The sequence below is a fragment of the Gallus gallus genome, chromosome W (genome assembly GCF_016699485.2).
Source record: "Gallus gallus isolate bGalGal1 chromosome W, bGalGal1.mat.broiler.GRCg7b, whole genome shotgun sequence".
NCBI lineage: Eukaryota > Metazoa > Chordata > Aves > Galliformes > Phasianidae > Gallus > Gallus gallus.
The window spans coordinates 920,859-948,338 of record NC_052571.1 but is presented as its reverse complement, the minus strand read 5'-3'; the positions used below and the strand labels follow the sequence as shown (position 1 = coordinate 948,338).

At 46.1% G+C, this 27,480-nt stretch overlaps 1 protein-coding gene across 2 annotated transcripts in view; it reads left to right on the top strand.

Annotated features, from left to right (window-relative positions):
• The window catches only part of UBE2R2L (ubiquitin conjugating enzyme E2 R2), a 73,567-nt gene that overhangs the window by 31,693 nt on the left and 14,394 nt on the right, over window positions 1-27,480 (top strand). For both annotated transcript variants that reach the window (XM_025144594.3, XM_424727.8), the window contains exon 2: window positions 24,970-25,056. In XM_025144594.3, the coding sequence (XP_025000362.1) occupies window positions 24,970-25,056 (87 nt within the window). The remainder of the gene's footprint in view (window positions 1-24,969; window positions 25,057-27,480) is intronic.

Below are 27,480 nucleotides of genomic sequence, written 5' to 3'. Positions count from 1 at the left end.
GGCCAATGCTTTATCTTTATACTGACTCATGGATGGTGGCAAATGCCTTATGGGGGTGGTTACAGCAGTGGGAGCAAAATAACTGGCAAAGGAGGGGTAAACCTGTTTGGGCTGCTGAACTGTGGAAAGACGTTGCTGCCTGAATAAAGAATATGGTTGTAAAGGTGCGCCATGTAGATGCTCATGTGCCCAAGAGTCAGGCTACTGAAGAACAACAAAACAACCATCAGGTAGATCGAGCTGCCAAAATTGAGGTGGCTCAAATAGACTTGGACTGGCAGAACAAGAGTGAATTATTTCTAGCTTGGTGGGCCCATGAAACTTCGGGTCATCAAGGAAGAGATGCAACATATAAGTGGGCTAGAGACCGAGGGGTGGACTTAACTATGGACGCTATTGCACAATTTATTCATGACTGTGAAACATGTGCCATAATTAAACAAGCTAAGAGGATGAAACCTCTCTGGGAGGAAGGGCGATGGCAAAAGTATAAATACGATGAGGCAGGGCAGGTTGATTATATCACCTTGCCACGATCCTGCAATGGTAAGCGTTATGTGCTTACCATGGTGGAAGCAACCACTGTGTAGCTTGAAACATATGCAGTACCCCATGCTACCGCCCGAAACACCATATTAGGCCTCGAGAAACAAGTTCTCTGGCGACATGGCACCCCAGAAAGAATTGAATCAGATAATGGGACTCATTTCAAAAATTCTCTTGTGGCTATTTGGGCCAAAGATCATGGCATTGTGTGGATTTATCATATTCCCTATCATGCACCAGCTTCTGGTAAAATTGAACGATACAATGGGTTGTTAAAAACTATGCTGAAAGCAATGGGTGGTGGAACATTTAAGCCCTGGGAGAATCATTTGGCAGAAGCCACCTGGTTGGTCAGCAGTCAAGGATCAGTCAGTTGAGATGGTCCTACCCAATCCAGCTCCCTACATACTGTAGAGGGAGATAAGGTCCCTGTAGTACATATAAAGAGCATGTTGGGAAAAGCAGTTTATTAGTTAATAAAAGCACTCTATTAGTTACCTGAAGTATCTGGAGCATTTGCATTGGTGGTTTATCTGTTTTGTAATTCTCTCACCTGCTCTCGTAGTACAGGAGTGGGTTTATGCCACTTAGAATCATAGAATCGCTAAGTTTGGAAAAGACCCACAGGATCATCCAGTCCAACCATCCGCCCTTCACCAATGGTTCTTGCTAAACCATGTCCCTCAACACAACATCCAAATGCTCTTTGAACACCACCAGGGTCGGTGACTCCACCACCTCTCTGGGCAGCCCATTCCAGTGCCTGACCACCCTTTCAGAGAAGTAGTATTTCCTAATGTCCAGCCTGAATCTTCCCTGGTGCAGCTTGAAGCCTGTAGAGCAAATGAAGGTAATGACAAAGCCTTTATTTAAGAAATAGGCACACGAGGGAAAGATATCAAAAAGAATCGACTCACCCCTCCCGGTAGCAGCGCGCAGGCAGAGCCGAGCTGAGGAATGTGTCCCTCCCCCGTTCGTACTGCCGCGCCGCCGCACTCACACACTCACAGAGCCCACCCATTGGTTCAGGCTGTGACCCTGGAATTCCACTACACTCCACCCCTTCACAGCATGAACCAATGACTGAGCAGGTAGGGGGTGAGCCCCTGCAACCTGGTGGCCCAAGACACAATGCACATCGCGACGCATACACAACACCCGCCGCAATATAGGATGTCAAGACAATAAAGGCAATCAGTGGCAGTCCCCTTCACGGTTCTGTTGGGCCAGTACTTGATGTTCTTTCTCGAGGCGTATCTTTTTCAAGGACCAGTAGCGCTTCTGATTCATGCTCTCCAGTCCCCAAAAGTTCAGCAGTGCGTCACAGGGTGTCATGATGTTTCCTCATAAGCGTGTTTGAGTGATGTTGCTCCTGCTGGCCATCCTGTGAACTTAAAACCTCAAGGGGAGTAAAACAGATGGTTAATACGTACGAGGAGGGGTAGGTCCACCCTCCACGGTAAGATGCAGGCTGTATTTCGGTCTTGAGTCAACACCTCTGCCTGTATCGGGGCACGTCCTGGCCTTCGATACCACACTCTTTGGCCCGAAATCTGCGACTGAATCACTATATCGGGTACCAAAGGGGGGGTTCTAATTTGCCACATGGACATGATTAATGTCCCCCTTGCAATGAAAACAGGGGTGTCAACTACTACCTCTGTTGGCCATACACCGATTACTGAAGGGTTTACTGATCCCCCAACCTCTAACAATCTCCCCCAAGGTGCAAGGAGACCACACCATTTTGGTCCTGCTTGCACCTTCCAAGGCCATTTTACCTTGTGTCTCCCAGGCTCTAGGTCATCAGGGGCAGGGAGCAGAAGATTATTCATAGTGCCAACTTGTGGCTTGAGTGAGGTGTCCTTGCTTGTAATTTGTATCCTAAGTGGGGAGGCCCAAGTTGTCTGCAGCATTTTTAAAGCACTGGGTCTGCCATCTCTTGGTCTCTCATTCAAGTCTCGCAGGGTTTCATAAAGCCTTTTGGTCCACCCCTGCAAGGAGTGTGAATCTGCCTTCAGAGCAGCCTTCAGGATCCCATTGTATCTTTCTATTAGGCCTGCTCCTGTTGGATTGTAGGGCAGGTGAAACCGCCATTCAATGTTATTGTCTTCAGCCCACTTCTGCACAGTTGCACCTGTGAAATGTGTACCTTGATCACTGTCAATAACCTCAGGAGTCCCGTATGATGCCATCAATCTAGTTAGAGCTTTGATGTTATAGGCTTGGTTTGCCTTTGCTACAGGATAGGCTTGCATCAGTCCACTCGCTGTATCGACACAAATTAGGGCATATCTGGCCCCCTCAGATCGAGGAAGGGGACCTATATAATCGATCTGCCATCACTGTAATGGGTTGTGTCCTCTAGCGAGATGGGCCGTAGTTTCCGGCAGAGGTCTTGGTCTCATTCGCGAGCAAGCGTCACAGTCCTGACATGCCTGGACAATATCTGGTAACTGTATGGGCAACCCCCATGCTTTAGCTGCTGCCCACATGGTTTTCTGTCCTGCATGCCGTAATTTCCGATGCAGCCAGTGAGCTATGTCTTCTGATGGTGTACTTCCCAACCATCGGACTCGAGCCAGTGTGTCAGCTTCATTGCCTGGTGACTGCAAGGGTTGATGTCCAGAGACGTGGTATGCTCGTACAGTCCTGTGCCTAACCACGTTCCATATATCAACCCACATATCTTTGCCCCAGATAGGTCGGGCATGGATTGTCCAATCCTGAGTGGCCCACTGTGCTATCCAGAGCGTGAGCCCTCGGTAGACTGCCCAACTATCTGTGCAGATGTTTAGTGCACTGTTGCCAGGCTCTTGAGTTATCACCATCCACACAGCTCGTAGCTCAGCCCACTGGCTACTTTGTCCATCCCCTTCTTCGAACCATATTGTTTCAGTTGAGGGATGGTATGCGACAGCTCTCCACCTACTTGGGTTCCCTCTGCTGGATCCATCTGTATACCAGGCATCTTCTGGGATAGGGTATTTCCCCTCCTGTACAGGACTCTTTTCTGGACAAGTAACCACTATTTCCTCAGGTGTCTCGCTGTGATATGTTACTGGCCCAAGTATCTTTTGGAGTTCTTCCTTCAGTGGAGATGATGACAGGCGGCTTCTTTGGCTAAGATAGGCAACCCAGCGTGCTACTGTTTGTGATTGGGCCACCCCGGTCTTAGGAATGTGGGTTAGGTCTTTTACCCACCCCTGAATTGGTAAAGTTGTTTTGACAGTAACCTCTGCGGTCTGAGTTATTGGTTCTACTGCCTGCAATGCAGAATAGGTAGCCAATAACTGCTTTTCAACCATGCTGTATCTCTCTTCTGCTCCATGCCAAATCTGTGACCAGAACCCAATTGGGATTCGAACAGAACTCTGGCGCTGCCACAGCCCCCAGCCAAACCCTTCTTGGGTTACATGCACATCTAGTTCGGCTGGAAGGGTCGGATCAAATATACCTAGCGCCTGGGCCTGTTTAACAGCTATTTTTGCTTGCTGGAAGGCTTCTTGTTCTGTTCTTCCCCAATCCCATACTTGGCCTTTTTTTGTTAATCGATATAAGGGTTTTAGCAGTTGTGCTAAGTGGGGAATAAAGGATCGCCAATATCCTAATATACCCAAAAACTCCTGCAACTGCTTTGGTTTCGTAGGAACCGGGAACGCTTGGATCTTATCAATGATTGCACTGGGTAACACCTTAGTCTTACCTGACCAGACAACACCCAGGAATTTAACTGATAGCCCTGGTCCTTGTACTTTTTGTGGGTTTATAGCCCATCCTTTTTCCTGTAAATAAGTAATTAATGATGGTACTGTCTTTTCTAATGCCTCGATTGAGTCAGACGTTAACATCAAATCATCGATGTAGTGGAACATTTTGACAGTAGATGGTTTGTTCCAATTTGCCAAGTCACGTGCCACCAAATTATGACAAAAAGTAGGTGAATGCACGTACCCCTGAGGTAGAACTTGAAAAGTCCACTGCCTGCCCTCCCACATGAATGCAAACTGGTCTTGGGACTCCTTAGCAATTGGAATGCTGAAAAATGCATTTGCTAGATCCAGAACGCAGTGGTATGTTTCTATTTCTCTACTTAATGTATCCATGAGGGAAGCGATGTTGGGTACAGCTGCATGGATCGGTGGCGTGACTTTATTTAGTTCTCTGTAGTCTACTGTCATTCGCCACGTACCATCTGGTTTCCTGACTGGCCTTATGGGGGAGTTGTATGGGCTGTGTGCAGGTCTAATAATCCCTACTCTCTCCAGCTCCTGCACAGTCTTGGTAATTTCTTGTTGCCCACCCGGGAGTCTATACTGCTTTGTATTTGTGATCCGGCGTGGTTGTGGAAAACAAATAGGTTCAATTTCTGCATGACCCCTTATGATTGCCTGCACTGCCCGGATACTAATACATCTTTCCCTTAATCTGAACTCTCCCACAGTGGTTTGGAGAGTCAAACCCGACAGGATATCAATCCCCAATATGTACTCTGGAATTGGGGCGATAGACACCTTGTACTCCCGGGGTGGTAGACGCCCAACCCCCAATTTCAACCATGTTTGTGTTACGGGGATCATCTGCCCCCCGAACCCACCTATCATTGCCTTAGAGCCTGAAAATTGGTTTGGGTCACCATATATAATTGATGTTTCTGCCCCAGTATCTACTAATGCTATAACCCGCTGTACATTCTTTCGGGACCAATGAATCGTTAGTTCAATGTAGGGTCTCCGGTCTCCTCTGGAGACCCTAGTCTTGGGGAATTTTGGCTCCCCTGTCATGCCATCAGCTCTGCAATCCCTAAGTCTTTTTCCTTTGATGGCTCAACTGTGACTGCCTGGGCCACCTGAGGAGGTTTACGTTTTTTTGATGGGACTATGAAGTCTTCTAGATTCCACGTGTTTTGTGGAATCCGTTCTATGAGTCTAACTCCTTCCCTTTTAGGAGAGCGTTGGAATCTCTGACTGTTTGGTAACTGTTTCCATAGTTGTAATAAGACCTGGTTAGGCTGTCCATCGATCTTTTGAAATTGTACTCCTGCCCTAATCAGGTCAGTAAACATTTGTTTTCTTGAGACCCTGATGGGTCCAGATTGAATTACATTAGGGGCAGGTCTCCTAGGTCGTGGTGGCAGATGGATGTCCGACTTTTCCACCACCATTCGGACATTGCGCCTGGCGCGCAGGCGCTCTGTCTCCCCCAGATCTGCCACCAATTGGGCGGCCTGTTGTATAATGGCCTCTGAGGCCACTAGGGGATTCAGTATGGATACCAAAGTTCCATACTGATGTGGTGGAGCCTGCTGCAGGATGAGGTCCCTCATTCCTGCAGAAAATTTGATCATATCTGGGCTCTCAAAATTGTCCTCATAAATTGCCTCCTTCATACCTAATTCTCGGATATAATTTTGTAAGTCCTCCATAGAGGACCATAGGCCGGTATTTAATGGTATGTCCGTTTTATTCGCCCATGTCGCACGGCATGTGGCCATTAACCACGCAATCAGTGAATGATTTTCTTCATTGTGTTGCACAGCCGCATATAGTCTTTGCCTGAGGGCCGGGTGAGTAGTAATTGATGCCAGTTTTGAGATTTCTGGCCCATTCACCACAACGCTTTCTGCCCCCATGTCATGTAGTCTGAGTAACCACGCTGGCACACTCTCTCTCGGTTTTTGTCTAAACCGTTGTACTAAATCCATTAATTCAGCTGCCGTGTATGGGCGAGCTGTTACATGTAGTGTGCTCTGGGCAGGGGGCCACTGGTCAGGGGGCAGCCCCGCTGGCCTGTCCTGCGTTTCTTTTGTTTTTTGAGTTACAGCTGGTCGGATCTCAAAGGGATCTAGCTCTAGTGGAGCCTCAAGATCCGACTTTTTAGTGCCTTCATTTTCTGAATCCAGTTCATGTGGATTGTCATGTATAGGATCTCCAGTAATTTCTAGAGAGATGTTTCGGATTTTTTGTACCGGAATTATAGGGTTAGGTTTTTTCCCTCTCAAAATTGCAACCTGTCTTTCCAGTTCTTCCACACGGTCACGTAATAGTTGATTTTCATCAGTGAGAGCCTCTGCAGTTATATTTAGCCGGTTCAAGGCCATCAGCAGCGGCCACGCCACCGTGGAGGCAGCTAACTGTCGTTCTCGTGTAGTGAGTACGTTTTTGTTTAGACTACTGAAATACTCAGCCAGGCGGGCTGGGGATTACTGAACATTTCCTGCATCCCGTAGGGGACCCCATTTTTCAATAATACAAGCAATCCCGTGATATGGGGATCCTAGGAATCCCGGGATGTGCCCTGGCAAAACTTCACTTATGGGGCTAGTCTTTCCCTGTCCAAACCATCCCATGAAATTGTTCAAAAATGTCATGGTAATTATTTTAAGAGGCTTATAATTGGGTATCTTTAAAGATATTTGGCTGCCTGGCTCGCCAAAATGTAGAGCAAATGAAGGTAATGACAAAGCCTTTATTTAAGAAATAGGCACACGAGGGAAAGATATCAAAAGGAATTGACTCACCCCTCCCGGTAGCAGCGCGCAGGCAGAGCCGAGCTGAGGAATGTGTCCCTCCCCCGTGTGTACCGCCGCGCCGCCGCACTCACACACTCACAGAGCCCACCCATTGGTTCAGGCTGTGACCCTGGAATTCCACTACAAAGCCATTCCCTCTAGTCCTATCACTAGTCACCTGAGAGTAGAGGCTGACCCCCAGCTCACAACCACCCTTCAGGAAGTTATAGAGAGCAATAAGGTCTCCCCTGAGCCTCCTCTTCTCTAGACTGAACAACCCCAGCTCCTTCAGCCGCTCCTCATAAGGCCTGTGCTCCAGACCCCACACCAGCTTTGTTGCCCTCCTCTGGACACGCTTCACGTCCTCGATGTCTTTCTTACAGTGAGGGGCCCAAAACTGGACACAGCACTCGAGGTGCGGCCTCACCAGTGCTGAGTACAGGGGGATAATTACTTCCCTGTTCCTGCTGGCTACACTATTTCTGATGCAAGCCAGGATGCCATTTGCCTTCTTGGCCACCTGGGCACACTGCTGGCTCATGTTCAGTCTAGCGTCAATCAACACCCCCAGGTCCATTTCCTCTGCACAGTCTTCCAGCCACTCTGCCCCAAGCCTGTAGCGTTGCCTGGGGTTGGTGTGGCCAAAGTGCAGGACCCGGCACTTGGTCTTGTTGAACCTCATCCCATTGGCTTCAGCCCACCTATCCAGCCTGTCAAGATCCCTCTGTAGGGCCTCGCTACCCCCAGGCAGATCGACACTTCCAGCCAGCTTGGTGTCATCTGCAAACTTACTGAGGGTGCACTCAATGCCCTCATCCAGGTCATCAATAAAGATATGGAAGAGGACAGGCCCCAGCACCGACCCCTGGGGAACACCACTCGTGACCGGTCGCCAGCTGGATTTAACTCCATTCACCACCACTCTCTGGGCCCGGCCCTCCAGCCAGTTCCTTACCCAGTAAAGAGTGTACCTGTCCAAACCATAGACGGCCAGCTTCTGCAGGAGAATACTGTGGGAGACAGTGTCAAAGGCTTTGCTGAAGTCTAGGTAGACTACATCAACATCCTTTCCCTCATCCACCAGACGATAAATAGTATTGTACAGAACTTTATAAGCATAAGCCAAGCCCCAAATAAGTCGTACCTCCTCAGATCTTTCTAAGCCGCACCATTCCTGATTCAAATACTTGCTTTGTTTCTTAGGATCCCACAGGTGTTCAAGAGTGAAATCCCATGACACCGGTTGTCCCCACGCTTCTAAGATTTTTTCTTAAACTTCTCCATATTCCCTGCCAGTCAACATTCTCTGGTTTTGGGAAAAGCTTCCTGCACATAATGTACATTATTATTAGGAGAAGTACATTCAGAGAGATTGATAATATGGTCCCTGAGTTAGCATTCTAAACATGCATAAATAGCTGAAAAGAGAACTTGGAAACCAGTCTTAACATCTGTATGGGAACTGTTGAATCATGGCCTGAACCTCTGATTGACCACCTGAGGCGAGCACTGAGTCAGCCACAGGGGCACAGGTGAATGCAATTTCACCTGAGTGACCGGAAGGGGTGGAGCCTGGCTGCACCTCTCCTAGACCCCCATTTAAGGTCTGACTCCAAGGGAAGAAGGATTTCTCACTGGATATTACTCTTCTTGGTGCTCTTTTGTGAGTCTAGGACATGGGTAAGATCTTTTATTTTATTATTGTTTTGTAATTCGATAATTTTTCTGGTCCACTACCTGTATACCTGTTTGCCATACGACATTATGTTGCCTGTTAAATTAGCTACTTTCTCTGGAGTGTGTCGATACCAGGCAGGTATCTCCATCTGTGTCCTTAATTGGTTATATATAGATGTAACTCCAAAACTGAACATGATGAACCTAGTAAGAAAACAGTATGTTCCAGAAAACATAATGGTCTTTAATCCTTTATGCAATGCTCTTAACATGAAAAACAGATTCATAGCTGGCAGTTGCTAGGAAAGGAAGACAGATTAAAAAAAAACTCCGTACAGTGTCTAGAGTCTTGCAGACCACTTGGTCTATAATGTAATCTATGCAGGTCAAAGCTATCTATAGTGCTCTGCAACTTCCTGACTCTAAGAAAAATTTAAATTTGGTTCAGTCTGCCCGCATTCTCCACCCGTAATTGTCATAGAGTTATTTCTAGTTTTGTGTCCGTGACAGGGGATGGCAGGCACACAGGCCTGCCAGCCTGGGGAAAAAAAAAAAAAAAAAAAAAAAAAAAAAAAAAAAAAAAAAAAAGGAAAGAGAGGGAAAAAAAAGTACCAATGTTTTACGGCCGGTCCGGCCTGGCTCCGTGACTAATGAGGCAGGGAACTTGCTGACCCATTCCCTGGAAAAAGGGGGAAGGGTAGGGAGATAGTAGTTGGGTCAAAAAAAAAAAAAAAAAAACCCAAAAACAGAGAGCAGCAGCAATGATCTGAGGAGGAACATTAATTTACTGAATATGATCTTAGGATGCAAGATAACACAATATGACACGATACAATTGAAATTGAGGCCAACAAATCAAACTGAATGAGAGAGTGTCCAAAACCGAGGCCTTACTCTATAGACTGCAGGGGGACCGTGTGCTTCTCTGCCTCAAACAAAGAGAGAGAGCCAGACTGGTGACCTGCCAGGAGCTCCACCTTTCTTCCTCTGGGTGTGAAGTCCTCTGGGGAATGACACTCCTCCCCTCCCCTCCAAGAACCAAATACCCGAAAAAGGCAGTCCACAGAACCAGAACATTAACTCCCACTGCTTTACATGATGTTATGATGTGGAATACCAACAACAAAAATCACAAAACCATGATACAACTGCACCACTCAGCTTGGTGTCATCAGCAGACTTGCTGAGGGTGTACTCAATTCCATTGTCGATGTCATTGATAAAGATGTTAAAGAGCACCGGTCCCAAGACAGACCCCTGGGGGACACCACTCATTACCGGCCTCCACCTGGGCGTAGAACCATTGATCACCACCCTCTGCCTGTGGCCTTTCAACCAATTCCTTATCCAACGAGTGGTCCACCCATCAAATCCACATCCCTCCAATTTGGAGATATGGATGTGGTGGGGGACCATGTCAAAGGCCTTGCACAAATCCAGGTAGATGACATTGGTCGCCTTCCTTTTGTCCACCAATGCCGTCTCTCCATCATAGAAGGCCACCAGGTTGGTTAGGCATGACCTTCCCTTGGTAAAGCCATGCTGGCTGTCTTGTATCACCTGTTCATCCCTCACGTGCCTTAACATGTCATTCAGGAGGATCTGTTCCATGATCTTCCCAGGCACAGAGGTGAGACTCACCAGCCTGTAGTTCCCTGTGTCCTCCTTCCTCCCTTTCTTGTAAATGGGAGTGACATAACCTTTCCTTTTTTTCCAATCCCCGGGGACTTCTCCCAACAGCCACAACTTTTCAAATATGATGGAGAGTGGATCAACAACCACATCATCTAGCTCCTTTAGGACCCTGGCATGCATCTCATCCAGTCCCATAGTCTTGTACGCATTCAGTCTCATGAGGCAGTCTTGGACTTGCTCTGCCCTTACAGTGGGGGGGGGGGGGGGGGGGATTTACTCCCCCGGTCTCCACATAGAGGTTTATATATGCGGGATACAGGGACATGAGAAATATTAGAATCCTGGCTGCCAGTGAAGACTGAGGCGAAGAACTCATTCAGTACCTCAGCCTTCTCCTCATCTGTTGAAGCCAGCTCTCCTTTTACATTTACCAAAGGAAGCACACTCACTTTGGCCTGTGTCTTCTGGCCGTTGTACCTGGAGAATGTCTTCATATTGTTTTTAACATCCCTCGTCAAGTACAGTTCTGCCTGCACCTTGGCTTTCCTGATCCCACGTCTGCAAGTCCGGATGGCATCCCAGTATTCTTCCCAGGTGACACGCCCTTGTTTCCAGAGCTTGTACGCACCTTTCTTTGCCCTCAGTGTGCCCAGCAGGTCCTTGCTGAGCCATGCCAGTTTTCTGCCTCCTCTGCCTGCTTTCTTATTCAGAGGGATGGAGAGCTCTTGTGCTCTCAGAAAGGCATCCTTGAAGAGCAGCCAGCTTTCCTCAACATCTTTGTCTTTAAGGACAGCATCCCAGGAGATCTCGGCCAACAATTCCTTGAACAGCCTAAAGTTCGCTCTTCTGAAGTTCTGGGTCCTGACCCCACTCTTTGCCAGGCCCACATTCCTCAAGATCGCAAACTTGACCAGGACATGGTCAGGTCACTGCAGCCCAGGCTGCCTCCAACCTTAACGCCTTTAATGATCTCCTCCACATTGGTGAGCAGCAGGTCCAGCAACGCTTCACCTCTGGTCGGTCTGTCCTGTACCTGAACCAGAAAGTTAACATCAATGGATTCCTGGATCTCTTGCAGCTCGCTGTGTGGTCTTTCCAATAGATATCTATATGGTTGAAGTCCCCCATCAGGACAAGAGCCTGTGAGCACGATGCTTCCTGCAGCTGAAGCAAGAAGGGCTTGTCAACAGTCTCCCCTTGATCAGGTGGCCTGTAGTATACCCCTATCAGAAGCTGGCCTTTATTAGTCCTATCCCTAATTCTAACCCACAGGCTCTCAACCTGTTCCTGACTGTTTCTCAGAGGGAGCTCCTCAGTCTTTACTAACTATGATATAGTTAGTTATAGTTATGATATAGTCACCTGGGAAGAGTACAGGGATGCTGTCCAGACTTGCAGACGTAGGATCAGGAAAGCCAAGGCGCAGGTAGAACCGAACTTGGCGAGGGATGTGAAAAACAATAAGAAGACATTCTACAGGTACATTGGCCAGAAGAGACAGGCCAAAACGGGTGTACCTTCTTTAGTAAATTTAAAAGGAGAACTGGCTTCAACGGACAAAGAGAAAGCTGAGGTACTGAATGAGTTCTTTGCCTCGGTCTTCACTGACAGCCAGGATTCCAGTCTTTCTCACGTCCCTGAGCCCTGCACCCCCAAGCCTCTAGGTAGGGATAAGGGGGGTAAATCCCCTCCCACTGTAAGGGCAGAGCCAGTCCAAGACCGCCTCATAAGACTGGATGAGTACAAGTCTTTGGGGCCGGATGGCGCGCATCCCAGGGTTCTGAAGGAGCTGGCTGAGGTGGTTGCCAAGCTGCTCTCCATCATATTTGAGAAGTCATGGCTGTCAGGCGAGGTCCCAGACGACTGGAGGAAAGGTTATGTCACTCCCATTTACAAGAAAGGGAGGAAGGAGGACACAGGGAACTACAGGCTGGTGAGTCTCACCTCTGTGCCTGGGAAGATCATGGAACAGATCCTCCTGGACGACATGCCCGATCACATGAGGAATGAGCATGTGATCCGAGACAGCCAGCACGGCTTCACCAGGGGGAGGTCATGCTTAACCAATCTGTGGCCTTCTATGATGGAGTGACGGCATTGGTGGATGAGGGGAAGGCGACCAATGTCATCTACCTGGATTTGTGCAAGGCCTTTGACATGGTCCCCCACCACATCCATATCTCCAAATTGGAGGGATGTGGATTTGATGGGTGGACCACTCGTTGGATAAGGAATTGGTTGAAAGGCCGCAGGCAGAGGGTGATGATCAATGGTTCTATGTCCAGGTGGAGGCCGGTAATGAGTGGAGTCCCCCAGAGTCTGTCTTGGGACCAGTGCTCTTTAGCATCTTTATCAATGACATCGACAATGGAATCGAGTGCACCCTCAGCAAATTTGCTGATGACACCAAGCTGAGTGGTGCGGTTGACACGGAGGAAGGAAGGGATGCCATTTAGAGGGACTTTGACAGACTTGAAAGGTGGGCCTGGGTGAACCTAATGAGGTTCAACATGGCAAAGTGTAGGGTTTTGCACTTGGGCCGGAGGAACCCCAGGCATCTATACAGACTGGAAGGAGCAGTCCTTGAGAGCCGCTCTGCAGAGAAAGACCTGGGGGTTCTGATGGATGACAAACTGAACATGAGCCAGCAGTGTGCTCTTGCAGTTCGGAAAGCAAATGGTATCCTGGGCTCCATCATGAGAGGGATGGCCAGCAGGGACAGGGAGGTGATTGTCCCTCTCTACTCTGCCCTTGTGAGGCCCCATCTGGAGTACTGTGTCCAGGTCTGGAGCCCCCAGTACAAGAAAGACAGAGAGCTGTTAGAGAGGGTCCAGAGGAGGGCCACGAAGATGATCAGGGGGCTGGAGCACCTCCCCTACGAAGACAGGCTGAGGGAGCTGAGTATGGCCCTCAGATTACTATCCCCTATTGTTGTTTCAGGTAGGCAGCGATGATATAGGAAGAACTTCCCTAAGGACTATGAAAAAGGACTTCAGAGCCTTGGGGCGATAGGTCAAGGGTTCGGGAACACAAGTTGTGTTCTCCTCTGTCCCTCCAGTTATAGGAAATGATGAAGGACTAAATATGATGGACCAACAGATTAATCAAGCCTGGTGTCCCCTTCATACCTAGTTTAAAGCTCTATCAATGAACTTTCCCAACTCCCATTGTAAGACCCCTTTCCGCCGGTGGGATGAGCTACTCCTATTGGTTGCCAGCAGTCCTGGTCTCATGTAAATCGAGTGGAGGTAAAAAAAAAAAACAAACTCCTGCCAGGCAATCTGATATTTTGGTAGCTGCATTTAATCCTTACCTTTCACAATAAAAAAAAGCAAGTGAGCATGTATTACCTTAAGTATAATTAGATGCAAGACACAATATTTTTGTTTGAAGATCACAACAGAAACACGGAAATCCATATCATACAATCACAAGGTTGGAAAGGGCCTACAAGATCATCTAGTCCAACTGTTCTCCCATTACCACAAGCTACTAAACTAGATGTTGTAGCACTTCATCCAGACCCCTGTTGAACACTGCCAGGGACGGTGACTCCACCACCTCCCTGGGCAGCCATTCCAGTGCCTGACCACTCTCTGAGAGAAGTTGTTTTTCCTTATGTCTAACCTAAACCTCCTCTGGTACAACTTGTGGCCGTTTCCTCAGGTCCTGTTTGTTGCCTGGGAGAAGAGGCCAAACCCCTCCTCATCACAACCTCCCTTCAGGAAGTTGTAGAGTGCAATGAGGTCTCCCCTAAGCGTCCTCTTCTCCAGACTAAACGATCCCAGCTCCCTCAGCCGCTCCTCATAAGGCCTGTGCTCCAGACCCCTCACCAGCTTTGTTGCCCTCCTCTGGACGTGCTCCAGGGCCTCAATGTCTTTCTTGTAGTGAGGGGCCCAAAACTGAACACAGTACTGATACAGTCTGTAATGCCCAGTTGTTCAGGGTATTTTTGGATCTGAGAGACAGGATGTCTCAGGAGCAGTTACCTTAATTGCAAAACCAGCTTGCGGAAGGATCTTGATTTTTTGCTCTCCTTTCTTGAAAACTTCCCTTGCTGTGTTGCCCCACACAACGTCATCAATGTACTGCAGGTGCTCAGGAGCACCAACCTGTTCCAGTGCAGTTTGAATCAACCCATGACAAGTGGTTGGGCTGTTTCCACCCCTGGGGCGAACGGTTCCAGGTATTCTGAATGCCCCTCCTGGTGTAAGCAAACTGCAGCCTGCATTCTGTGGCCAAAGGGCTGGAAAAGAAGGCATTAGCAATGTCAGTGGTGGCATACCACTTGGCTGCTATTTACTCCAGTTCATATTGGAGTTCTAACATGTCTGGCACTGCAGCCCTCAGTGGGGGTGTGACTTCATTCAGGCCACAGTAGTCTACCATCAGCCTCCATTCTCCACTGGCTTTATGCACTGGCCATATGGGGCTGTTAAATGGTGTCGCCGGTTTACGGGCTGGTCCGGCCCGGTTCCGTGACTAGTGGGGCGGAGGGATTTTTTTCAAAATCCGCGCCTCCGGAAAAGGGAAACAGGGGACCCCCCACAAGAAAAAGAATAATTAAAAAAAACCAGCAGCAACGATGTGAGGAGAAACAAACTAATTTACTAAATATAGTATTGGAATGCACAATAACACACTATAATACAATATAATTCAATATAATTGTTAATAAAATCAAATATAATTGAGAGAAGGATTGTCCGAGAGCTAAAGGCCTTACACTAATTCTGAAGCCTTGCGTGCAGTCGGGAGCAGCAGCGAGACTATCTGAAAGCGAGCACGACGAGACGAGAAGAAAGGAAAGACCTACAGGCCTCATATCTGTTCCCCTGAGCAGGAATGATAACAGTACTCGAACAGTCTTCTGGGGAACGTAGTTCTTCTTCTCTTCCAGACAAGTACCCGGAACTAGAGCATTTGCTCTTTAACTCCCAGTACACTGCATGATGTTATGATGTGGAATACCGATAACCAAAAATCATAAAACCATGACAAATGGTGAGTTTTGCTGATCACTCCCTGTCTCTCTAGCTGATGAATCAACTTATGAATGGGGAGCAAGGAATCCCTGTTGGTGCAGTACTGCTGTCTGTGCACCATTTTTGTGGCAATTGGTACCTGTTGCTCTTTCACTCGTAGCAACCCCACAATAGACAGATTTTCCAATAGGCCAGGCAAAACAGACAGCTGATTAACATCTTCTGTGTCTACAGCAGCTATTCAAATGGCCCATCAATATCCCTTGGGATCCTTAAAATATCCCCTTCTGAGGTAATCAATACCAAGTATACAGGGAGCCCCTGGGCCAGTCACAATAGGATGCTTTTGCCACTCTTTACCAGTGAGGCTTATTTCTGTTTCCAACACAGTCAACTCTTGGGAACCCCCACTCACCCCATGGATATAAATTGATTTTTTTCCTTTGGTGGACTCGAGGGCTTTAGAGTGCACTGTGCACCAGTGTCCACCAGTGCCTTATATTTCTGTGGTTGTGATGTGCCAGGCCATCTAATCCACACAGTCCAATACACTCTGTTATCCCTTTCCTCCCCCGGCTGATGACCAGGCATGACATCCTGTCTTGGAAAACTAAATATGAGCTAGGGTTCATCTGTCATTAATTCTCATCCCTTGCAGTGTTGTTTGCTGGAAGTCTGAGTTATTGCTGCTCATGAGTAAAGCCTCATTATTATGCTGAGTTCCATCTAAAAGAAGAATCAGGAATGAAGAGGTAGTGAATGACGTGATGCTTAATGCTTCTCGAATTAGACTCCTCACTTAAAAAAACAACAAACAAAAAAGCACACAACATAGAAACAATAGCCTGAGGAGTAAGGACAGGTACGTATCAGCTAATGCGCTGTCATTTATTTTAGCTCAAAGTTAAAACTTATCTGTTCAAAGCAGCCTATGATAATGGAGCTAACTGGCACATCATTATGCAGTAATGTGAAAATATGCTTTTGCGTCTCAAATGTAGGCCTCTCACTAGTGAATGCCTCCTGATATGCTGCTGGTTTCTGCTGTGATCTGGTGCACACTAAACAGGAAGTTAGTCTGCATGGGTGTATCAAAGCTTGTTGGCTGTAGCGGAAATGCTAAGACAGGGCCTGAAACAGTGATGGAGCACCTGGTTGGAAGGCAGGGCCGACCCAGGGGAGTTCAGGTGCATGCAATGCCACTGGGTGACCGGAAGGGCTGGAGCCAGGATCCACTCCTTCCCAGACCTTATTTAAGGGTTGGCAGTGGAGGTAAGGGTATTTTGCTGGAGATCCCTTCCTACCTCAGGTTTTTCAAAGGTAAACAGCTTTTTTTCTTTGTTTTTTTTTTTTTTTTGTCCATGGCTACTTGTCGCCGAGCGACTTGTCCGAGGTTCCCTGGAAAGCATTATTCAGCCAAGGCGCGGCATGGACGAGGCCACACACCAATATGGTTACTAGTAGCCAAGCCATTTAATAACTGCACACAGCCGTTTATATAGAGCGGTACAAATAGCATGCTAAGTACAACAAGGCACGGTTCTCATAACTTGCGGTTGATTGCAGCTTGTCTCACGGCACCTGGCACAGCGGTCTCTATCACAGCTCCGCATTCCTTTCGCCTACTCCCATTGTTGTTCTGTGTGAGACAGTGATCCATAGCAGCTATTTTGCTTGCAGTGACCCAGGGGGAGATAAACATGACCTCCCTAAGTCAGCCGACCATCCACAGCTACTGCATTTGGGCTTGTTTTCATTTGCTGTAGCCAAAGACTTTGCCACCCCACTATTATTGCTGTGTTTTCCATCACATTATGGAGTTACATTGGCTCATTCAAGATTATAGACACTTTAAAGACAGGCACATCACACAGTTATATTTGTACAGGATTATAAATCTAAATGAATTCAATTCTGATTTTGTCTCAGCTCTAGGAGGCAGCGCTGCTGTATTTAGCTCTCTGGGTTGAGTGGCAGAGCCCAGTAGATGAGCTTGCTACTGTTGTGGGTTAGCTGCTTCTGCCTAGACTTCCTGTTCAGATCTGGTTCCATGCTGAAATGTAAGTAGCATGGCTAGTTAAGTGCTTAGATGGCTTCTTTGTGGCAGTTAGCATAGCTAAGTTTCCCAGAAACTGCATTTTCTGGGTGCTGCAATTCATTTGCTAGAAACCTATATCTCTTGTTTAAATAGAAGTTGGTATGCCAACTTGAGAAGTCTCTTGAGAACTGCTGCTAGCTGTGTTGAGAAACATGAAGTTGTGTAATACTGCAGCACTGTACTTTGGTTTATACCTGTAATGCTATGAATATTTCTTTCCTCTTGTTGCTTATGAAAGAAGTGACTGCATCAGGGCCTGCTCTGAGTTTTTGGCAGAGCATGTGATTGGTTTCCCTTGAGAAATGCTTGCTTCTTGCATGCAACTTGGTTTGTATATGAAGAGAGTCAAGGCAATTAGTCATTGACTGACTCATGAATGATTAGGCTAGTGTTTGTTTGTTTAAGAACTCTCTAAAAATAGTTAAACAGGCTGAAATAAATGATGTTTATTTATCAAGCTAATTTGAACATTATCGTTTTGCTCAGCAGATGCAAAAAATATGGTCTGCCTCACTAAAGAATAAAGCAGTCTGAATCATAGAATCACCAAGGTTGGAAAAGACCCACAGGATCATCCAGTCCAACCATTCACCCATCGCTAATGGTTCTCGCTAAACCATGTCCCTCAACACAACGTCCAAACGTTCCTTGAACACCTCCTGGGTCGGTGACTCCACCACCTCTCTGGACAGCCCATTCCAGTGCCTGACCACCCTTTCAGAGAAGTAGTATTTCCTAACGGCCAGCCTGAACCTTCCCTGGCGCAGCTTGAAGCCATTCCCTCTAGTCCTATCACTGTCATACGAGAGAAGAGGCTGACCCCCAGCTCACTACAACCTCCCTGGGGAGCACAGGCCTTATGAGAAGTGGCTGAGGGAGCTGGGATTGTTTAGTCTGGAGAATAGGAGGCTCAGGAGAGACCATATTGCACTCTACAACAACATGAAACAGTAAAAACAGGTCCCGAGGAAATGGCCACAAGTTGTACCAGAGGAGGTTTAGGTTAGACATAAGGAAAAACTTTTTCTCTCAGAGAGTGGTCAGGCACTGGAATGGCTGCCCAGGGAGGTGGTGGAGTCGCCGTCCCTGGCGGTGTTCAACAGGGGTCTGGATGAGGAGCTACGAGATATGGTTTAGTGGCTTGTGGTAGCAACGGTAATGGGAGGATGGTTGGACTAGATGATCTTGTAGGTCCTTTCCAACCTTGTGATTCTATGATTCTATGATTCTGTTCAAACACTCTATAGATTTCTGGAGTGTGTCTGTGTAAATCTGCTTACAGGAAGTTAGGAAATTATTTATCCAGATCATAGAAGCTCAAAATATGAGACTGATCAGGATGCTAATGCAGCTCTCAGTGAGACAGTCTATTAGACACTGAGGCCCGGCAGATAGAGACAGATGCCCAGAGTGTCAGCCTTACACATTCCTGTCACTGCTTCATTTTTATTCAATTTTTAATAGAAATGGGCACAAACCAGAGCTGTATCAGATCAGATACTACAGTAGGACTGTGTCAAGTGCCAGCTTCTCCTTTAAAACTAATCTAAACGGAGTTGTACTGTTTGGAGTAAGCTTTAGGTGTAGTGTTGCTAAGTATCTTTAGCTCCTTCAGTAAGACTTAAACACCATAGGGAGACTTAAGTTTCACATGCTAGGAGTTATTCTTCCTATTTTGTCCAAATGGGAAGGTCAGTATTATTGTACACATATAAATAAGAACTGAGTCAAATGTTTCTGCCCAGAAAATAGTCAGAGACCAGCTTCTCTGTGTAATGCATACTCAGTGAAACTGCCTTCATGCCATACCGTTTGTATACAGTCTGCAGGGAAGTTGGAAGTCATCAGACTATAAGCATAGCCTCAACATGAGGACTTAGACTGATCGCAAAAGTTTGCTCATATCTGGCCTGTCAGAATTTCTGATTTTTTTTTTCAGGCTTGTTGCTGTTAATCAGGCCTGATCCTGGAGTGAAGGCTGAATTAGAGGCAGAATCTATTAATATTTCAGCATAGAAATTTCCAGGAAAATGCAGAAACCTCTGTTATCTAGCATCAGCTTTTTTTTTTTTGGGGGGGGGGGGGGGGGGGGGGGGGGGGGATATTAAATGGCTTTAGCAGAGCCGTGTGGGTGAAGTTCAGCAAAGCTGTTGGACCAGCAGCTTGCAGTACAGAAGAGAACAGAGTTGTTCTGCTTAGTTTTATGTCCTGTATAGCTGCTGGTAGTTGCATTTATTTATTTATTTATTGTGATGAGATGACAGAAAAATGCAAAAACAAAGTGTAAAATGGACAGGTTAGAGAAACTATTTGATTACTCCATTTTCAACTCAATATCTCTCCAGGAGAGGTAGCATCCAGCAAGTCTGGGATATGGTGATTCAAATTCTCTATGAAACAGTTCCAGTAATACAGAATATGAAGTGTTTGTTGCTGCATTGGTCATGTGAATGTAAACAGTAACTAGAGTTTTCAGGACTTGAAAGGCTTAATTCACCTGGTCTCTGACCTTTTAACTTGGATCAGAGTTGTGGTTCTAGTACTCTAAGAGTGCAATGAATGTCAATAAAGCAATATAGTGCTGCTGGGAAGTGAGGTCAGAATTGGGACTAAATCATCAGTGTCCTGCTCAGTTATGTTACAAGAAACTACTCTAGTCCTAAGTCCATAATATCTGGAGCTGAAATAGCAACATTGCTCCCATGTTTGTTGTTACCTTGTCAAATAGTTGATCCCATGTAATGTGGCTAGCTTTAGTGTTACTTTACTGATTCTGAAACTGAACAATATCAAGGTACTTTAAGCCTCACTTAACAGCAAACCAGACTGGTGGTGCTTACTGCTAACCTCTACTAAATGTGTTTTCTGGCACATAGTATTTAATACTGCATGCAGTAATCTATGCTTAATATGGAAGAAGAAAATCCACTAAATTAATTGTATAAATGCTTGATGTGCTACAAGCAATAAAGGATATTTTGTGAGATTAGATGTTAACGATTAACCCAGTAGGCATCTGTAGTTCTTATTCTTGTTAGCTCTTGTATGTTAAAGTTCTTATTGACTCTTACAATAATAGAATCATTGAGGTTGGAAAAGACCTCCAAGATGATCAAGTCCAACTGTCACCCCATCACCACCATGCCCACTAAGCCATATCCCTAAGAGGCACACCTATATATCTTGAACACCTCCAGGGATGGTGACTCCAACACTTTCCTGGGCAGCCTGTTCCAGTGCTTGACCTCTCTTTCAGAGAAGAAACTTTTTCTGATATCTAACCTGAACCTCCCTGACACAACTTGAAGCCGTTACCCCTCATCCCATTGTTTAGTTACCTGGGAAGAGGCTGACCCTCACCTCGCTACAACCTCCCTTCAGGGAGTTGTAGGTGATTTATAAGATCTCCTCTGAGCTGCCTCTTCTCCAGACTAAACAATCTCAATTCCCTCAGCTGCTCCTCATAAGGTTTGTGCTCCAGACCCCTCACCAGCTTTGTCCTTCTCTGAACACGTTCCAGGACCTCGATGTCTTTCTTGCAGTGAGGGGCCCAAAACTGAATGTAGTACTTGAGGTGTGGCCTCACCAGAGCTGAGTACAGAGGGATGATCACCTCCCTGCTCCTGCTAGCAGCACTATTTCTAATGTAGGCCAGGATGGCATTGGTCTTCTTAGCTGCACGGCACCAGATTCATGTTCAGCTGGCTGTCAACTAACACCCCAGATCCCTTTCTACCACACAGCTTTTCAGCCACTCTGCCCCAAACCTGTAGTTTTGCATGGTGTTGTAACCGAAGTGCAGGACCCCACACTTGATCATGTTGAACCTCATACAACTGGCTGTTACAGAAAGTGATGGTATACAGTGAGGAGCTTGGTTCTGCCTGTTAGAAAGAAAAGAGTGAGGAGGCCTTGTGTGGTCAGGCACTGGAATGGGCTGCACAGAGAGGTGGTGGAGTCATCAACCCTGGAGGTGTTCAAGGAACATTTAGATGTTGTGTTGAGGGACATGGTTTAGTGGGAAACATTGGTGATAGGTGGATGGTTGGACTGGATGATCTTGTAGGTCTTTTCCAACCGTGGTGATTCTATGAACTCCCTCAGCCTGTCTGTGTAGGGGAGGTGCTCCAGCCCTCTGATCATTTTTGTGGCCCTCCTCTAGACTATCTCCAATGGCTTGATGTCCTTCTTGTGTTGGGGGCCCCAGAACTGGACACAGTACTCCACTCCAGGTGAGGCCTCACGACAGCAGAGTAGAGGGGCAGGATCACCTCCATCAACCTGCTCGTCACACTTCTCTTGATGCAACCCAGGATGTGGTTGGCCTTTGGGGCTGCAAGTGCACATTGCTGGCTCATGTTGAGTCTTTCATCAACTGACACCCCCAAATCCTCCTTGGGGCTGCTCTAAAGCCATTTTCTGCTCAGCCTGTATCTGTGCTTGGGATTGCCCCATCCCAGGTGCAGGACCTTGCACTTGGTCTTGTTGAACTACATGAGGTTGGCATGTGCCCACCTCAAGCCTGCCCAGGTCCCTCTGGATGACATCCCTTCCCTCTAATGTGTCATCTTGGTGTCATCTGCAAACTTGCTGAGGGTGCACTTGATCCCAGTGTTCATGTTGCCTACAAAGATGTTAAATAGCACTGGTCCCAACACTGATCCCTGAGGAACGCCACTCATCACCTGTCTCCGTTTGGACATTGAGCTGTTGACTGCAACTCTCTGAGTTTGTCCATCCAGACAATTCCCTATCCAGCAAGTGGTCTATCCATCAAATTCATTTTTCTCCTATTTATCGACCAGGATGTTGTGCAGGACACTGTCAAATGCTACGTCATGAATATGTTTCAGATTAAGTTTAAACAGATATTTAAGAATCATCACCCAGAGATCTGCCCTGAGGTGGGATAGTTCAGAGTGGCTGTCACAGTTTGAAGACTTAATCATGTGACACCCCTCCCTCCCCTCAGGAGAAGAGGAGGAAGGAAGAGGAAAAAACGCTATTGAGATAGGAGAAAATAATTTATTAAAAGGAATTTGAGATAATACAGAGTAATAAAGAATAATAAATCAAATGAACCAAAAGTAAATGGGAGGAGAGAGAGTCAGAGTCTTTATTGGCTGGCCTCTCAGAAAAAAGACAAACAAGAAAGCTCTTCTCCGTCACCTGGAATTGGAAATCATGTGGAGGCCCTTGGGAAATGTAGTACATCTCAGTGTATCTTTCTCTTGTAGAGTCAGAACTCATGTGAGACTGCTAAAGAAACCAGGAAACACAGCTCTGCAGTGCACTGTGTCTCTGCACCCAACAGCCTGTTGCATGATGTCATGATATGGAATACTGATAAAACCAGGACAGTGACAGGGAGTGTGGAATGGTATGGGGAGGTGCCTAGGGTGGTGGGCACCCCCAGTGGTTTGGAACTTCACCTCAGAACAACTGGTAGCACAAAGGCAAACCTATTGCACAGGTTATCCGTGAACGTGAAATGTGCTGTAATTAAGCAAGCCAAGTGGATATAACCTGTTTGGTATGGAGGACGATGGCTGGAATATAAATATGAGGAGGCCTGGCAGCTAGATTATATTACACTCACACAAACTTGCCATGGCAAATTCCATGTGCTTATAATGGTGGAAGAAACCACTGAATGGCTGGAAACGTATCCTGTGCCCTATGCTACTACCCAAAACATTGTCCTGCCCCTTGAAAAGCAAGTCTTGTGGTGACATGGCACCCCAGAAAGAATTGAGTCAGACAAGACTAATTTCCAAAACAATCTCATAACCACCTGGGCTAAAGAGCATGGCATTGAGTAGGTATATCACATCCTCTATCATGCACCAGCTTCTGGTAAAATCAAATGATATAATGGACTGTTAAAAACTATGTTGAAAGCAATGGGTGGCAGAACATTTAAACACTGGGAGAAGCATCTGGCAGAGGCCACCTGGTTGATCAACACTTGGGGATCTTCCAATCAAGTTGGTCCTGTCCAATCAAACTTCCTGCATACTCTGATGGAACCAGTACTGGCCTCTGCATATATTAATCTGACACTGTGGATCATTCCTCCTGCACTGAAGAACTGTTATGACAGATGGAGCTCAAAGTTATGAACTAAATGAATACTATGGATTATTTACATGGATAGCCCATAGACTGTGGAAATAATATGCGTATATATATTTTTAAGAAAAGCAAGATAGGTGATTCTTGTGTGACTAGTGATAGGACTAGAGGGAATGGCTTCAAGCTGCACCAGGGAAGATTCAGGCTGGACGTTAGGAAATACTACTTCTCTGGAAGGGTGGTCAGGCACTGCAATGGGCTGCCCAGAGAGGTGGTGGAGTCACCGAGCCTGGTGGTGTTCAAAGAGCATTTGGATGTTGTGTTGAGGGACATGGTTTAGCGCGAACCATTGGTGAAGGGCGAATGGTTGGACTGGATGATCCTGTGGGTCTTTTCCAACCTTAGCGATTCTATGATTCTATGATGGTAATTACGATGCATAGAAATTGTGGGATCTGAACATGATGTAAATGGTATGGAATAAGGGGTAGATATTATCTCAGTTTCAGCTGGGAAAGAATTGTTTTCTTCAGAGTCTGCTATGATGCAGTGTTTTGGTTCTAGGAGAAAAACTGTTGATAACACTGATGCTTATAGTTTCTTCTAAGCAGTGTTGTACAGAGCCAAGGACATTCTCAGCAAAGGGCTCAAAGAACTGGGAAGGAACAGGATTAGGACAGCTGACTTAAACTGGCCAAAAGGATATTCCATACCATATGACATCAAGCGGAAGGAGGTTTGAAGGGAGTGGGAGTTCATCTGTTTCTCTTCTACTGCTCAGGGGCTAGCTGGGCATCAGTCGGTGGGTAGTGAGCAATTGCTTGAGCATCACTTCTTCTATACATTTTTATATGTGTAGTCATAACTATTATCCTTTTTCTCTATCTTAGTAAATAGTTTTATCTCAACCCATGGGTTCTACTTTTTTTTCCCGATTCTCTCTCCCACCCCTCTGGAAAAGGGGGTGAGTGAGCAAACAACTATGTAGTGATTATCCAACTGCCAGGTTGAACCAGAACACTCATGTAAAACAGGTCTTCTTACCATAGCAAATGTTTTTAGCCTACTTTTGAATTCAGGAAAAAAATAATGATATCTTGAGTTCTGTCTTCTGACATCTATTTTGCCCTGTTGCACAGCAGTTGTTGGAGAGTGCTGCTTGAATTGGGACATAAGTGGATACCATTTGGCTTGTTTTCAGGACTGACCTGGGCCGGTGAGGCTCAAATGTTTAGGTTTTTTTTTTTTTTTCTTTTGTCTTGTTACTGTTTTGCTTATAAGAAACTGTACAAAGTTGTATTGTGGTTCTGCGTGGACACTGATACATAAAATGAACTGTTTAATGGTCTTAATTGAAATAATTTTCTGTTTTTTCCCTGTAACAGTAGCTTGTTGATCTTCTTTTGTTCTGTTTCCTGACTATGATATTTTGCTTTTTCCAGGCTCACATTAAATTTCCTATTGACTACCCATATTCACCACCTACCTTCAGATTTCTAACCAAAATGTGGCACCCCAACATTTATGAGGTAAGGTTTCTTATATTAAGAAAAAAGGAGATAGAAAATGAGTTTTTCTCAGGCATGAGAGAAGGTTTTCTAGTTCCTTAACTTAAAGAAATATTGATGATACTAAGTATCTCTAGCCATAACTGAAGTGGTTAACTGTTTGTGATAAATGTTAGCTTCATGGTTGAACAGTTAATTCCTAAGACCTGTAGGAAATGCTGGTCTTGTAGGCAGGGATGGAACCTTTCTCTTATGGGCAAGTTCAGCAGGCAGCCCCAGCTGATGACCTGTATTGTGAGTGCTGACAGTTTTAGGGGATTCTTGGATGAAGGCTGTTGGTGGGGTCTTATCCTACTGTGATACTTAAGCAACTAGTGGTTGTCAGTACATTATCACTTTTGGCATATTCCACAGAATTATGTGATGCAACAAGACATAACAGGAAACAATCTTCTACGGCAACCAGCCTATGAATGAAGGAGTTTGGACTTGGGGCACTGACTGCAAGAAGATCTGCAGCTGAGCTGGAGTTCAGCTTCAGAAGTCTTGTACAGCCTGGTCATGATTCAGAGAAGCCTGAGCAGATACCTCTGGGCTAAATGTCTGCTGGCCAATTTGAAGCAGCCCTTAGTTCAGTGCACGTATGGATCATGCTCAAAGGGCTGTGGGCTGCTGCATCCATAACTGGATAATGGTACAAGTAATAGCAGCTTCTGAAGGGGAATTTTTTTTTTATAAATGCTCTTTAGAAAGCAGCACTCCTTAGCTTGAAAGCATTGTCTTTGATGCTAAGCACAATCTGTTTGGAGAGACAAGGTGAAGACAACAAAGAGTAGAGCGCTGGGAAGTGCTGTGGTGAAGCTGTCTAATGCACTCAGCACTGCACAATGCTCTCTGATAGATGAGCCTGAGCTGCTGGTGGCCTGACTGTGTTTGTGTGAAACTGCTCAGGTTAACCTGCCTTGTTGCTTGGACATAGCCTATGCTACCCTGTGTGTGGTGCAAATGAACTAGGTTGTGTTTCTTGCTGGACTTCCATCAATTGAGTGATTTTTACAGGTTATCAGCTGTTGATCTGTTGTATTACAGAGCTTGTGTGAGCAGGAGCTTGAGACACTCAAACAGTGCAGGTGCAAAGACTGAGAAGTGGCGTTTCATTTTGTGGGTACAGCGTTGCAGCATCTGAGGCACGGACTCAGATGTGAATGATCCAAATCGTTTATTGCAGGTTCTAACATTCCTTATATACATTCCCAAGTTTTCTCTTGTAACTTTCCCACCGCCCTTTACATGTCAACAAACCATTCCACACACACTCCTTAACGGTGCATGCAGGTGCTTATCCAGACTCATGAGTCATTCCTAGCCATGCGCCCTTCTTCCAGTCAGGGTCATTATCATGCGGCCATCACACAGCTGACTTGGCTTTTGTTTTTCTCTCCTGGAGCCTTCCTTGGTTCTCAGCCTTGCTTTCTCATGCCATCTATCTTGCTCCACAGCTTCTGCTCTGAATGTTCTTTCTTGTATTCCCACACAATGTTGCTTCCAATCTCAGTGCAATCAGTTCAAATCTACCCAATTTTTAGAAAGCTCTATTTGAAAGTTGAAAGCCTGTTTTAGATCAAAACTTGACTTAAACTTTTAGTGGTGGCCAGTCAAATGTCTGCTTAACTTCTGAATATTCTAACTGAATGTCAGCCTGCTAGGACTGCTGCTGGAATAGTTTTCAAGAGGCTAAAGGCGTTTCAAAAATATTTCTGTCACCTTGTCACAGGTCTTCCTGTGAGAGGTTCTGCAGGCTTCCTATGAGTCCAAACAGGAATGTCATGTCTCTTCCTCACTGTGAATGACTTCATTTGATGACTTGAGCTTGGAAGGCCCTTTTCTAACAAGTTGCTGCTAGTGGATGTCCATTCTGGATGAACACACTCCAAATGTCACACTGAACTGCACTGATATCTTAGTCATAAATGGCCATAAGCCTATCCAAACTTCAGTGAAAAACGGGACAGTAAAAAGCTCTAATCACTGGATACTCAGGGGGATTGCCTTTTTATGCACAGGGACTTCCTAAAAATCAGTCATCTGACAGTCTACTGGCTTAAGTTCTAGACTTGACACCAAATCTAATGTGGAGACAAGGATGGTGTTTCTCTTTAAAGCACTTTTTCAATTATATTGGAGTTTGATCTATAAATAAAGAAAACATTGAGACCTGCAGGTTATGCATATCCATATTGTAGATGTTTCTGAATCCAGAAATTCTTATGCAGGAGTTGAGTGGCAAGTGGTTAACAAAATGGTATATACAAAATGAATCTTGGAAAGGACTTCTCCCAGTCCTGGTGGAAAAGATGAAAAGCTGGCTCTAGAAACAACTGAAGGTAAGAGGAGAAACTACCCAAAACTTGATGAGTATATTTTGGGGTTACTCTTCAAAGAAGA